Source organism: Lineus longissimus, chromosome 5 (assembly GCF_910592395.1).
Source record: "Lineus longissimus chromosome 5, tnLinLong1.2, whole genome shotgun sequence".
Taxonomy (NCBI): Eukaryota; Metazoa; Nemertea; class Pilidiophora; order Heteronemertea; family Lineidae; genus Lineus; species Lineus longissimus.
In genome coordinates, this window is record NC_088312.1 from 2,279,047 (window position 1) to 2,292,646 (window position 13,600).

Here is a 13,600-nt window from a genome sequence, read left to right on the forward strand (position 1 = left end):
TTATTTTAAGCGTTTTATTGGAGACGAGATGTTTTCAAATTGAATAGACCATTTGGGCACTCTTTTCTGAATCACCCAGTAGCATTGATTTGGACAGATGAGTATAATGTCACTGGCTAACAAAAAAAATACACAATGCCAAAAGAAAATATGTACTTTCTGATTTTCATGTACAATAGCTTTAACTGAGATTCCATTGATGGAAAAGAAACTCAAACAATGTCATACTTAGATGTCATCATATGAGCAGAGCTGCATAAGTCCAGAGAACCCATATCAGCCAGCCTTGATTTTGAAAGGACTGCTGCGCTTGGCTGAAATGACAAGTTCCACTTTCCTTTCCCATTTAGCAAAAGGGTTGACACCATACCATAATATTATACATGTAATATGACAAAATAGAATGTGGGTTGGCAGCTCTATAGGTGCGGATACAAAATTATCTCTCCAACAAGCGGGGATCCCTTGTTTGAGAAAAGGCTTTTCGACGCTTACTTGGTTTTGAATCCTTACATGCAAGTGAAATGCTAGTACAAAATTTACAGTTACAGTTTCGAATAAATACAACATAAATACAACAATAAGTAGGCCTACACTGATTCATATCATTAATCATATACAAAAATATTTACAACTTTGATCATGACAACTGCTCCCTGCTGTCTTAGCCCCAGAGATCTTCTGTTCGTCCAAATTTGAACACAAGGGAACTGAAAATGAGACAATAGTGAAATTGATGAAATAGCGTCTTCGTTAGTCTAAACATTTTAAACATACAATGACTGAAATGAAGAATCCAATTACTGTGATTTCCTCGGTGAGTTCTCTCTAACAATGACATCCTCTTTCTATAATTAAATGACACTGCACTTGGTCACAAATTGCTATTATAGATTTGCCCTTTTTGATGTGTCAATCATTACGTCAAATTGAAGTCATTTGAAGCTGATTGTGACATTGTCTCAGATTGTGCCAATAGACAAAGATATTCATCTGCGATCATTAGCAAAGGACACTGTCCAATGCGAACAACCTGCACCTCACTGTGGCATGGAAAAATATGAAAGAAATCTTACCTGAAGAAAATCAGTGCATTCTGTAGGAAAACAGCAATTCCTGGCCATGTTGGTTTGTCATCTGAAATAAGCAAAACGAACTTAATGCTGCACTGTACGCCATTTCACCAAATTCACATTCTAATCTTTGATTTCAGCTTCCGTGTAGTTGCTAAGTGTCAGTTAACTAACCCAAGCAGTTATGAAATGTGCCCTGCTAATGGAATGACCTACGACTCCATTAAGATGGACAGTTACAGAAGACACCACTAAAAGCTTGCTGCGCTTCTGAAAGTAAAGTTGACGATATCATTCAACTTACTAGGGACAACATAGAGTCCAAAGAGAATCCATGAGGCAGCTATCAGTGCACCAAAGCCAAGTAGAAATCCTGTGAACAGCCAAACTCGGGCACCTAGAAATGGAGAGTTTTACCTTGTACTAAAGCATCTGCATCAATGGAAAATCAAAATTAATAGCAAAAATATATAAGCGAGCCAACTCTTTGCACATGTATTCTGCTGAAAGTAATGATTTATTCAATTCGACACATATTAAACAGACAATACATACCAGTCTGGCCCATGCATCCAGTTGTATAAGCATCACCACGAACTTGACCATTTGATACAGAATTTATTCTGAAATAATAGAACAGTTCATGAAACCTAAATTGCACAATGAAGACTACTGTCTGTGTAAGACGTTTGTTGAATGGTAACATAAAAGAAATTGACCCGTTTGGGGAAACATTCAGCAAAGACAACAGAGTATCATTGATTCATTCTGTACTAAGCAATCATCTTTCACCAATGGTCCTAAATTTGGGAGGAAACTCTGCCAATGACGCAAAGCAAAAGACTGCAATATGCGCCAAGATTATGTAACCTGGGATTATACCGTCCATGGACATCATCTCACCCTCATCCTCATGCTACACTTACATGAATAACGCCACTGTTGCGACCACCCCACATGTTTGACATGCATGATGGAAGTCCTTTTGGTCAGGGTATGCTGCCGCTGCATCAATATTAATCCACCATCCAACAAAGAACTGTAATGATATATCAAAATCAGAATTTGTCTGTTTCAGGATGATAGCATAGACAGAGTTTTTTGGGTTTTTTTCTTTTTCTCCTTCAGCATTCTCAATCTTAACTGGATAGTAAGTGCCACGACGGATTATTTCAGCTCAAGGTTTACAGTAAGCGAATGTAGAAAGGCACAAATAGCAGCTACTTGAGCAAAGTTGCAAATGGCATTAAGGATAATTCTAAAACATTCATTGCATACCATTATACCTGCCACAACAGCAGCTATAGCATTCCTCTTCTCTCCAACTTGGATGCATTCACAATCGGGAAGCTGGGCATTGTCAAGGCAACCAGACATGTTCGTAGCATCAACTTCTCAAGTTCTCAGGTGAATTCTGAAAATATTAAGGAAACACAATCATTCAAAATCATCGAACTACCTTTGTCATGTTTTTACCCCCACCCGGCAAACTTCGGACTATCACTTACATAGGAGCCTGCACATTACCTAAATAATAGCTGACATTCTTCCATAACAACTTTCTTTTTGTATTGGACTCCTTGTTGACTTGTTTTGCTTCCTCATATTCGTCATCACGGTCATGTGACAAACTGACATTTGTCACCTTTTTTTGTTGACATGTAAGTTATAACATTTTATTAGTTTGAAGAAAAATGTTGTTCCATTTTGACTAGTACTGTAATAAATCAATTAGCTACAATGCCTACTTGAAAACTAAGTTTTATTTCAGTGAAGTAAAAACACTTATCACAAGTTGCAATAATTCGTTTCCTTACCGGATGAACAGACCGAATAAAATGATATTTTTGTACAACGATAAACTCTTAAAGTGAAATTAGTATGGTACTTGAAGTAGCTGTGCACCAGAAAACGAGACACCCGATCCTGCCAGCGAGATTGGCTTGTTCTAAAAAGTAGAATGAAAGGTTTCTCCAAAAATATAATATACGAGTTTACAACGCATTTGAAGCACAAATGATGATATGTACTGGTTGTTGTACTTGCCGTAGTATGTGTGGGTGTTACTTTTTTAATGTCAAACCTTGTAAATACAACCTTCAAAATCATTTTCACGACCACTGACGAACTTCTGACCTTGACCTTCATGTTGAACGTCGAAAGATTTCACTTTTCTTGTTTTTCTGTGATTTTTAGCTTATTTAATGCATGAATATTCCCCACAATGAATTGTAGTATCAAAGAGGTAATGGACATAACCACTTATGCACCACATGTCCATGTGTATTCCCCTTTTGGTCATTATCTAAATTGGTTCTCATATACACCGAGTTAACATCTCCTAGTATGGATTCTATTCCCAGATGCTTGTTGATATAGCTATTATCGGACATAGTAAGATTTGATATTAGTTTGACAGGAGAAACTGCCAGCTAACAGCTATACATTTTATTTTAAGTTGATTTCCCAACACTGCCTTCCTTCTCTCGATCGTTTGACATCATGTTTGTTATTCCTCCTACAGGTGAATCGCCTTCTGCGCAGTGGGATCGTCAACCCTAAAGAGATCTGCCAAAAATGTCTCCGGCGTGCCAAGGCATTGAAAGAGCTCAACATGTTCATCACAGAAACCCCAGAGATGGCTCAGCAACAGGCTGAAATGTCCAGTGAGAGGCAGAGAGGTGGAACTGGTGTGTTTTGCTGTCCTAAAGGCATGAAAGACCTACTCTGTTCATGTTCATCTTGTCTTGAGAAGAATTGGTATTGTCGCAATGCAGTCACTGAGTTTTGCAAGTTTTCCCACAGTAAAATACTTAAGTGTATAAGATTACCTTGCACAGTATGTTCTGAATCTGATGCCATCTGTGTACAGTACACCTTACGTACTGAAGCTGAAGTGTTTACGTATCGTGATACACTAACTGATGTTTGTATCACAGGTCTCTATATGTTGGCTAGGTTTATTAAGAAGTGCGAAAATCACGAAAGTATTAGCTCACGAAATAAGTATCTGATTGAACATTGATACAGCTATCTTTTCTTCTTGCAGTGAAATCTTTGGGTGATCTTGATGGTATTCCGATAGCCGTCAAAGATAACTTCAGTACTAAGGGTGTCCGAACAACTTGCGCATCCAGGATGCTGAAAGATTACATCCCACCTTACACAGCGCGAGTGGTTCAGAAAATGACCGTTGAGGGTGCTGTCATGATGGGGAAGACAAATATGGATGAATTTGCTATGGGGTAATTGTTTTTAGGTCGACAACATTCTCAAAGCACTTTACATTTATTCTCCAAACTAATCCAGAAATTGTTCTGAAGAAAACAAGAAGCACACATGCTACGCGATACCTGGCCATTTCAGAACCATATGATTCCGCGTTGGATGTCCTTCCCTGTCCAATTACTCTCTCCGATATTGGCGTTCTAATTTAGTTTTTGCTTTCCAGGTCTGGGTCCACAGACTCGATATATGGTCCGGTGAGAAATCCATGGAAGTATGATTTCTCAAGGGTAAAAGTTGAACCAAAAGAAGAAGACGGACAAGTTAGCAAATCGAAAAAGAAGAAGATGAAGAAAGCTAAACCAGTAATACAAGTAGCAGAAGATGACGAGGATTGGTACATAGCTGGAGGCAGCTCTGGTGGTAGCGCAGTTACCGTAGCAACTGGGGTAGCTTTTGCGTAAGTAGTCCCATAGGTACACTCGAGGTGGTTTCTGATATCTCCAGCTGGTGTCGTGTCTGTTTTAGAGTCTGACATGTTGCTGTTTGAATTGGATGGATGGTGTGCAATTGAAGAAGTTAGTGTTTCAGTGATAACTCATAACTGCATTCAGGACTTAGGGTATGAGATATGTTGGTTTTTCCTGCACCGTGACTTCTCAATCATAGAAAATCATTAAAACTGCTTCTAACACTTCACTGTAACCAAAAAAACCATCGGCCTTACAAGAGCTGCTTTAATTGCTGTCATTTTCGTGTTTTAGTGCACTAGGATCAGACACTGGTGGTTCATCACGGATACCAGCATCTTTTTGTGGAGTGGTAGGACTGAAACCTACCTATGGCCTTCTCTCCCGGTATGGCCTCATCCCTCTGGTAAACTCGTTGGATGTTCCGGGCATCTTTACCCGGTATGTCGATGATGCAGCTACTGTGCTAAGTAAGTACAAAAACGGTGTAAAGTCCTCTTGCAAGCCAATCCACCTGAGAAGGTTTCTTCTCTCTTTTCAAAGCACCAGTAGAACAAAGGTGCATTGGAGATTTAACTTTATCCTTTTATTTCAGATGTGTTGGCCGGACATGACGTTTCTGATTCAACAACTGTGAGAGATGTTTTCAAAAAGTTTTCATTGCCAGATGAAATTTCAATAAAAGGATTACACATAGGTATACCTCAGGTAAATAATATATTCCTTGAGTGGCCATGGGTTATTTACGAAATCATACTATGGGCACTTGTAATGTTACTCAATATCCCTCATGGTCGAATTTTCGATATACACATTTTTACTGATTCAAACAGGGTATCACTATCTTCTGTGGGAAGTTTGGAATGGATCATGTGCAGCAGAAATCTAACTTCTCGTCCAATGACAATGAATTCGTTCTTATCTGCGTGTTCTAGGAATATCATGGCCCAGGTTTAGAGACCGAGGTGTTAGATGCTTGGACGAAAGCTGCTGATGTTTTTGAAAAAGCTGGTGCGAAGGTGTCACGAGTCAGCATGCCCCATACCCAGTACTCTATCGTGTGCTACAGTGTTTTAGGTCCAGTCGAAGTGGCATCAAATATGGCAAGATATGATGGCATTGAATATGGTAAGTCAGCGTCCACCATCAAAGTTTCTATGAAGAGGTTGAAAATGCTGTTTTTCGTTGAAAAAGTGGTGGGCATTTTAAGTAAGGTGACCGTGACGTTTTATTCAAGTAATTGTAACAGCTGTTCAATGCAGTGTATTTTACTGCTTCTGCTCAGGGTTTTATATATAACGTCAGAGGGAAAAAGCCTGAATCTCAGAATTGGCAAGCTAGGGATGGAGGGGAGACTTAGGTACGCTGGTTTGTAAATCTATAATATTGCATTTCAGGTCACAGAACAGATGTGACGGATTCTATAGATGAGCTGTATTCATCAAGTCGACATGAAGGTTTTAATGAGGTTGTTAGGGGAAGGATTCTGGCTGGAAATTACTTCTTATTAAAAAAGTAAGTTACTCACTATGATCTTGTGACAGGATTGGTCTTACATTGAATGCACGTTTTTATATATTTGCCCTTGACGGAATAGTCCGAGGGAAAGGGGGTATGATTCGATAGTTCACGCCTTGACCCGAATGTTTGTTTGTTTGCTTAATACATTTTAATCATCCCAGACTGAAGGGATCGAAACAAAAGTGAGAAATTTGGCTGTCTTTCTTTTTGTGACCATATGTTTTCATGATTATCTGTTTCAATTCTATGTATGATTTAAATGTTCTTTTACAGGAATTATGATAAATTTTTTATCAAGGCCCAAAAAGTTCGCCGCCTCATTTCACAAGACTTTGTGAATGTGTACAAGAGCGGTGTTGATGTGCTCCTCACACCTACGACAATAGTGGCACCACCAAAATATAAAGATTTCATGCAAGATGACAACAGAACGCGTTCAGCACAATATGATGTATGTGTGCAACCAGTCAATATGGCGGGTAAGTTCAGAGCCAGATGATGCTTTGCATATAAGGCATTTTCTGAGTTACTTATTAGCATCATACCCAACACACCTAAATGATCCAATCATTTCTGAAAGCTATTTGACACATGAAAATGGTGAATGAAGTCAGGAAATTAGAAACTGAGTAGAACTTTTGAATCACAAGGACATCATTGGGACAGACTGAATATTGAATTTAGTTGTCTTTTGTGACCATTAAATTCCTGTTGTACAACACACACATGTTACTTGGAGATCACTAATCAGTCACCCTATGACCTGGCTATCATATACATGTGTGACACTTTGAATATTCCAGTCTTATTCCTTTTTATTCTTTGCAGGTTTACCAGCTGTTACAGTACCATCCTACCTCTCTTCAAATGGCCTCCCAATCGGTCTTCAGTTTATCGGACAAGCATTCAAAGAGAAGGAACTCCTTACTGTCGCTAAATGGTTTGAACAGAAAGTCAACTTTCCACATCTTAATTTGGATGGTGTGATATGAAAACCAGCACCATTTGAACGTTGAGTTGTTGTGAGATGTGCTTATTTTAAAAGTCACATGTACACACATGTTGAGGACCGTCCAAAGAACTAAAAGAAAAGTGTTGCTGTTGTGTCTTGGTTCAGGATTTACATCTGTAGGCTCTGGATGACTCTGACTGCTGAATGACTTGGGACAATACCTTGTAAATTGCGCCAGTGAAGCTGCTGCATGTGGAACTCCCGGTGCTAGTGATCGGGCCTGATAATAGTTTTTATTTGTATTACCCTGATGTGTTCGCGAGCGACGATGAACTCTACATTTAGTCATTAATCAGTACAGTGGATATATCCAAAGAGCTTCAAAATTAAAACCCATTTGTAACTTTTCCAAATTGTCTTGTTCTTTTTCTGTCGAATATGAGCGTTTTTGTCCTTGTTTCTGTTAGTTTGCCATGGTTGTGCCTATGTCCTCATCTGGTGTGAACAAAGCCTTCAGTAATCCAGCTAAATCTCATTCTGTGAGAGTTGAGGAACATCTCCTGATAATTTGAAGCCACAAAAGACAGCTATTGTTCGTCTGGGGAGGAGCATCATCGCCCTATTTTTCCAGCGAATATCGAATAAATAGGGCCAACCCGAGTTTCTCGGAACACACTGTATAATCTGGTTGCGTTCCGTCTGCCAGGTCGGAATTCTGATTCTAACATTTTCGACACAACCGCTTGGCTCGAGGTTGAATCAAGGTCAAGGTCGGAGAGTACGCATGGACAGATGGATGAGAAACTCCAAAAAATCATGAAAAAAACTAAAAATACTATGAAAATCGCTGGGTAAATACATTGGAAAACTTCCCTTAGTAATCGTAGAATATAGAACAATAGAAATATCTATCATTTTACATGGTAAAAGTGACTTTTAAGCCGAAGAAGTGGTGGACGCGTGATCATCAGCATCAGCATTTATATTACATTTACAGATGTGATCAGCACCAGCACTAGGCTACCACACCAACCGTCAATGACACAACCATGAACCAAACCTATCTTCCTGATGACGATCTCCGAGGCCTGAGTGGAATGCATTCAATGATTCATGCAGTCGTTCGCAATCTGAGTCTGAGACAGTCCAAATAGAAAACCTGCGAAAATTAATTTCGGCCATTTTGAAAAGACGCTTCACCTCTTTCTTTTGCAGAATAATGGAAGTGGAATCTGTTGACTCTACTACTGAAGACATCAGTGCCAGTGAAGATGAGGTATGCTGTTGTGAAAGAAAGGAATCGTTGCCATTGGCGCAGCCATCAACGTTACCATCCCATCATTTTTAGTTATACAATAAGGGAGGGATGTGACATAGTGTTGGAACTAATGTCAAAGTAGAAGACATATCAGGCCCTCCAGTGTTCATTGTATCTTCACTGATGCTTTGATTGATGCCTTAAGGTTGAGGTTTGGCTGTAGATAATTGATGTGTTTAATGTGAAAATTGGGGTAACAGGTAACGGGTATCATGTATCATTATGCTTATTCTATGTTTCAGGGTCATCAGGAGAAGCATGAAAAGCTGTTAGATGCAATTGCCGAGCTTGATGGAAAGAAGAGGTAAATGCAGTACTGTCTATGTAAATGAAGTTATTAGTTGTGACCCTGACAGTAAGGATCGACCAGCTCAATCTATAATTGGATGTGTTACTCTATGAACCAAGCTTCTCCTTTGGTTGAATCGGTCAACTTATGGCTTATCATCTCTCGTGGGACATACATGCGAGGCCAAGTGTTTTGACCTACAGTTTATCATCCCTTTGTGTTCATATCATTTTCACTGTTTTCAGGAAACGGAAGGATTTGCGGATTGAACCATCATCTCAAGTCTCTGAATTCAACTTGGCAACAGCCGCCAGTAAGTATGCTGTGGCCATATCCTCTCAGATTGAAGAAGATGAATCTCCTGCAAAGATATGCTTTTAAAAAACACCAAATAAGCACAAAGAGTGGGTTGAGATTAGATCTCAACGCTTCATTCAACATGGTTATTGTATCATTTTCAGGCCAAAATCAAGTTGTCCTTCACGAACTTGTGGGCATCTTAAAGGACACTAGCAGCCAAAAAGATATCAGGAAAAAACTCAAGTCAGCCAAGACCAAGAAAGTCCTCCCAACACCACTGAACAAGTTTGAGCAGGAACGAGTTGAAAGATCTCTTGCCTATGAAAAGAACCAGAAAGAAGTCAGCAAATGGTTGCCTATTGTTCAGAAGAATAGACAGGCAAGTTACTTATCTGGAGTTTCTTGGAGCCAATTCTAGTAGTAGTACTAGTACAGCCTAACCGGCTTCCCTCAGAATTGAAATGACGTCACATTGCACTGTTGGTAAAGTCTAGGATCTCATACATGTCCAATTACATCATCACATACAGTAATCTACTGTAAGATTGGCTGACTAATCTGATAAGAGTAGCAGCCGAGGGATGGAAAGGCTTCATTGAATCAGTTAAGAGAGTTGTGAAAAAAAGATTCTCAATTCCTTTTTTCTCCATTCTAGGCAGAGCAACTACATTTCCCACTCCAAAAGTCCAGTGTAAAACTTGAAACAACAGACAACCTCGTGCAGAAATTCCAGCCACGAACCCCACTTGAGTTGGAAGTTGCCAAGATGCTGCATGGGAGTGATCATGTCTTGTCAAAAGAGAGAATGCTTACACGGGCTGAGGAGAGAGCATTGAAGGCTATGAACTTGGAAGAGGTAGGTGTCACTCTCATATCTCAAATTCAAATGTGACTTTAAAGCAAAACACACTTCATGAATTTAGGTGAGATACACTTTTTTCGAACTGTCAAATTGTAATTTTTCAGGCCAAAGCAAGGAGGGCAGAATTGCAGAAATACAGAGCTTTGTTGTCTTACAAAGAGGCCAAGGCTCGGAGGCAGAATAAGATCAAGAGCAAAAAGTAGGTAACATGAAAGTTTCTCTTGTTTCTAGAAAATCTTTGTGTCTTATAAAGATAAAGACCACAGTGAACTGATGAGATAGACTTGAGTATATCAAGACCACAGCAAAACTCATGACCTTGACTCATGAAATTGAATTGGAATATACAGGAGTTTGTTGACACTGGATTAGACGCTTCAAAAACATAGTGCTAATGAATTGTGACAGACTAATTGCAATTTTGTTATTTTTGTCTTCCATACAAGGTACCACCGAATATTACGCAAAGAAACGCTAAAGAAGGGACAAAGAGCTCTTGAAGACCTCAAGACATCTGACCCAAAGGCCTATGGGGAGAAACTCGCCCTACTGGAAAAAGAAAGAATGCAGGTATACTTCGTTCCTGCTTGTATGCGAAGGGATCATCTCAAAAAGGACTAAGCCAATAAAACAAATAGCTTACATTTCTCTGTGGAGCTTAACATCGACCATTGTCTGGGCATTGGAAGACTAAGTTTGCCTTTTACAGCGCATTTACGAAAATTAAACGCTTTCGAAAATTTCATGGTTTATAGTGTTGAAATAATCTTGCTATCAAATTTCAGGAGCGAATGAGTTTGAAGCACAAGGGAGGGAGTAAATTCATGGCCAAACAAATGATCTATGGAAAGTACAATAAGGAGGTGAGGAGTGCATAGACATGTTTGCTTCACAATTGAGATAATCTAACGAGTTATTGTTGTACCAGATTAAATGGACAAGTTGGTCATGTGATATGTTGGTTTATCATGCGGAAATGGTTTCCAGTCGAGCCAGGACTCCTCCGAATAGGATCGTTGAAAAATCACCTAACTGCAATAACTGGTGCACTAAAAGCTTACCTGTAGTTTGCAAACCATGTTAGACAAAAGCAGAAGTCATTTAATAGGAGTCAGTTTTAGTCTGATACTAAACGTGGTGGGGAGCAGGGTTATATCCTCCTTGCTTCTCAAATTTGTCAATCAGTTGTGATATTTTTGATGATAATCTATCCTTTCAGGCCAGAGACAATGTGCAAGAAATGGTAAAGAAAAACAAGGAGTTGACCACAAAAATTGCCATAGAGAGCGACAGCGAGTCGGAATCTGAACTGGTCAAAGCCGCGCCTGCTGAAAACAAGGACAAGAAGACGATGTTTAGTCCGTGGACTGGTTCGAGTCTCTCCGGGGCAAACCCATGGATGGAGCCAGTCAAAGCCAAATTGCCGATAAATTATACCCGTCCGGAGGCTATGGTGAATACTGAGGTGGTGATAGTTAGTGATGGCGAAATAGGAGATGTGGTGTCTGATATGGACACATCTGAGCCTCAGAGGCGACCTGTGGAAGAGGTGATCTTTGACTCTGAGGAGGAATCGGATTCTGATTCAGTAGTGGTTATTTCTAACTCTGAAAATAAACCTGTTGTGATTGCACAGGGGACTTCGTCTGTTGTGGAAGAGGTCACATTATCAAGCTCTGATTCTGAGGAAGAGCAGTCTCCTTCTGTGATGGAAGAGGTTGTGTTGTCGAGTTCAGATTCAGATGAGGTGCAGGTCATTAATGAAAAGGACATTGATGAGTTATTCGATGAGCTTGAGAGAAGGAAAAATAAGCGCAATCAAGAAAGCAAACAAGAGAAAGTCCATAAAAAAGTGCCTCTGAAAAAACAAAAGAATAATAAGAAAAGGAAGCAGAAAGTTGAAAAAATAGACAGTGATGATGATGATCAGCAGAAATTAGAGGCTTTAGAAGTTCAGGATGGTGGGGAGGAATTGACGACCGGTTCTTTGCTGCGGAAGCAGACACTTGAGGAGTTGGGGGAGTGGTCAGATTCAGAGGCGGGCAGTGCAAAGCAGCCGAGATTGGAGGCCGATTGTGAAAACATTTCTAACAATAAAAGCAAATCAATGAATTCAGCAGAAAAGGACATTTCGATAGATCCCAAACTAGTCCTGACTGTTGAAACTAAAATCAAAAATAGTTTAGCGTCGAATGTGGTATCTGACGAGGAGGAGGGAGAAGACGAGGATGCCCAGAGGATGACGATCAGTGAAGCATTCGTCGATGATGACGTCATGGAGGAGTTTTCCAAAGAGAAGAAAGCTGCTATTGATCGAGATAAGCCCAAGGATTTGGACCTGACCTTGCCTGGATGGGGAGACTGGGGTGGAACAGGCCTTGTTGTGTCAAAAAGGAAGAGAAAGAGGTATGACCCTATGGTGTGTTTGGAAGGTTAAAATTTTCAGAGGCATGCTTGAACTCTACGTGTAATTGTTAAGAAACTGTTAGTGTTACATGTACAGGGAAATAACACTACTTTACACTGCATGTAGATGAGCTCAAAGCTGCCATCCCATGTGGAGAATTTTTCCAGATTTTGTGCCTAAAAGTTAAGTATTTGTGTCTTATTCATTTCAGGTTCCGTATTAAGGCTGCTCCAGCACCTCCCCGCAAAGACTCAAACCTGGACAATGTCATCCTAAGTGAGACCAAGGACAACAGTGTTGCAAAACATCAGGTTTGTTCTTAGAGCCGACATACTTGCATAAAACCCCCAGTGGCCAAGTCAGAAAACACAACCACCCAACCATCGAATGACCAACTGCATTTAAACATGATAAACCACCTTTGACTGTTCTTGCTTGATTGCACAACAGTTTCATTAGAGACTGGTTACAGAGATGCTCTCGTGAAAAGTTAAACTGCGGGTTCAAACCTTATTCGGCACTTGATCCTTACCTTCTTCCCACTGGAGGGAGAGAGTTAGACCTCGAAGACAGAGGTCCTGAGCTGAAATACCATTTTCTCTTCATACTTTAAGCCCCTCTTCAATCCTGTTTCAGGTGAGCAACCTACCATATACCTACAACAACGTGAAACAGTTTGAAAGTAGTGTCAGGGCACCAATTGGTAAAACGTGGAACCCAGAGACGTCATTCCGAGACTTAACGAAACCTAAGGTGCTGACTCGGGCAGGTACAATCATCGAACCCATGGATGATAGTGTAAAGTATAAAAAACAAAAGGAAATGAAGAAACCAATGGAGAACAAGAAAGTGATAAAAAAGTACAATAATAAGTCTAAAAAAGGAAAACACAAGAAATGAACATTGACTATCTTGACTGAATCTTACTAGGAATACATCTGCGCCTAATCTTAGTGGCACGTTAATAACACTCGTCTGTCCTTGGAGGAGAAAAACTTTCCGGGGAATATCACACCGCCAACGGCAGAGGGAATGCCCAAGAAGAAGGATTCAATTTGAAATTTCTACCTGAAGAGAACATTGTTATAGTCACTGTCACATTGCTTAGAGATGGGCGTGTTCATTCTTCTTGCCTCTTTAAAATCGCCCAGTCGACCAGTTTCTCTCTGTATGATCACTATTG

General features: G+C 40.0%; 3 protein-coding genes across 4 annotated transcripts; 2 read left to right on the top strand and 1 right to left on the bottom strand.

The window, feature by feature from the left end:
• Positions 1–2,980, bottom strand: LOC135488823 (transmembrane protein 50B-like). 2 transcript variants are annotated; one of them, XM_064773714.1, is made up of 7 exons: positions 2,891–2,980; positions 2,352–2,487; positions 2,000–2,112; positions 1,629–1,696; positions 1,378–1,470; positions 1,077–1,137; positions 1–710 (listed from the first exon to the last, which is right to left on the bottom strand). In XM_064773714.1, the coding sequence occupies exons 2-7, from the start codon at positions 2,448–2,450 to the stop codon at positions 665–667; spliced, it is 480 nt and encodes a 159-aa protein (XP_064629784.1). In that variant the 5' UTR covers positions 2,451–2,487; positions 2,891–2,980; the 3' UTR covers positions 1–664. The 2 variants fall into 2 exon arrangements, with proteins under 2 accessions (XP_064629784.1, XP_064629785.1); XM_064773715.1 differs by lacking the exon at positions 2,891–2,980 and adding an exon at positions 2,601–2,623.
• A 235-nt stretch (positions 2,981–3,215) lies between these two features.
• LOC135488807 (glutamyl-tRNA(Gln) amidotransferase subunit A, mitochondrial-like) lies at positions 3,216–7,648 on the top strand. The gene is made up of 10 exons (XM_064773694.1): positions 3,216–3,318; positions 3,598–3,763; positions 4,123–4,318; positions 4,525–4,758; positions 5,063–5,238; positions 5,364–5,476; positions 5,704–5,896; positions 6,166–6,283; positions 6,563–6,768; positions 7,118–7,648. Exons 1-10 carry the CDS (start codon positions 3,298–3,300, stop codon positions 7,279–7,281), a joined length of 1,587 nt encoding a protein of 528 aa, XP_064629764.1. The 5' UTR covers positions 3,216–3,297; the 3' UTR covers positions 7,282–7,648.
• A 363-nt stretch (positions 7,649–8,011) lies between these two features.
• LOC135488794 (U3 small nucleolar RNA-associated protein 14 homolog A-like) lies at positions 8,012–13,593 on the top strand. Its single transcript, XM_064773660.1, has 12 exons — positions 8,012–8,092; positions 8,457–8,517; positions 8,802–8,863; positions 9,094–9,161; positions 9,310–9,531; positions 9,808–10,004; positions 10,115–10,209; positions 10,457–10,580; positions 10,796–10,873; positions 11,230–12,416; positions 12,629–12,728; positions 13,054–13,593. The coding sequence occupies exons 1-12, from the start codon at positions 8,034–8,036 to the stop codon at positions 13,315–13,317; spliced, it is 2,517 nt and encodes an 838-aa protein (XP_064629730.1). The 5' UTR covers positions 8,012–8,033; the 3' UTR covers positions 13,318–13,593.
• Positions 13,594–13,600: the final 7 nt, after the last annotated feature.

Coding starts and splice junctions, on each gene's coding strand:
- LOC135488823 (XM_064773714.1), bottom strand. CDS start 2,450: ATGTCTGGTTGCCTTGACAATGCCCAGCTTCCCGATTGTGAATGCATC. Junction 1,697..1,999: donor GCAACAGTGGCGTTATTCAT/GTAAGTGTAGCA, acceptor CTATTATTTCAG/AATAAATTCTGTATCAAATG. Junction 1,471..1,628: donor TGGATGCATGGGCCAGACTG/GTATGTATTGTC, acceptor CTCCATTTCTAG/GTGCCCGAGTTTGGCTGTTC.
- LOC135488807 (XM_064773694.1), top strand. CDS start 3,298: ATGAATTGTAGTATCAAAGAG. Junction 5,239..5,363: donor TGATGCAGCTACTGTGCTAA/GTAAGTACAAAA, acceptor CTTTTATTTCAG/ATGTGTTGGCCGGACATGAC. Junction 6,284..6,562: donor AATTACTTCTTATTAAAAAA/GTAAGTTACTCA, acceptor GTTCTTTTACAG/GAATTATGATAAATTTTTTA.
- LOC135488794 (XM_064773660.1), top strand. CDS start 8,034: ATGGATGAGAAACTCCAAAAAATCATGAAAAAAACTAAAAATACTATG. Junction 8,518..8,801: donor TCAGTGCCAGTGAAGATGAG/GTATGCTGTTGT, acceptor TCTATGTTTCAG/GGTCATCAGGAGAAGCATGA. Junction 8,864..9,093: donor GAGCTTGATGGAAAGAAGAG/GTAAATGCAGTA, acceptor CACTGTTTTCAG/GAAACGGAAGGATTTGCGGA.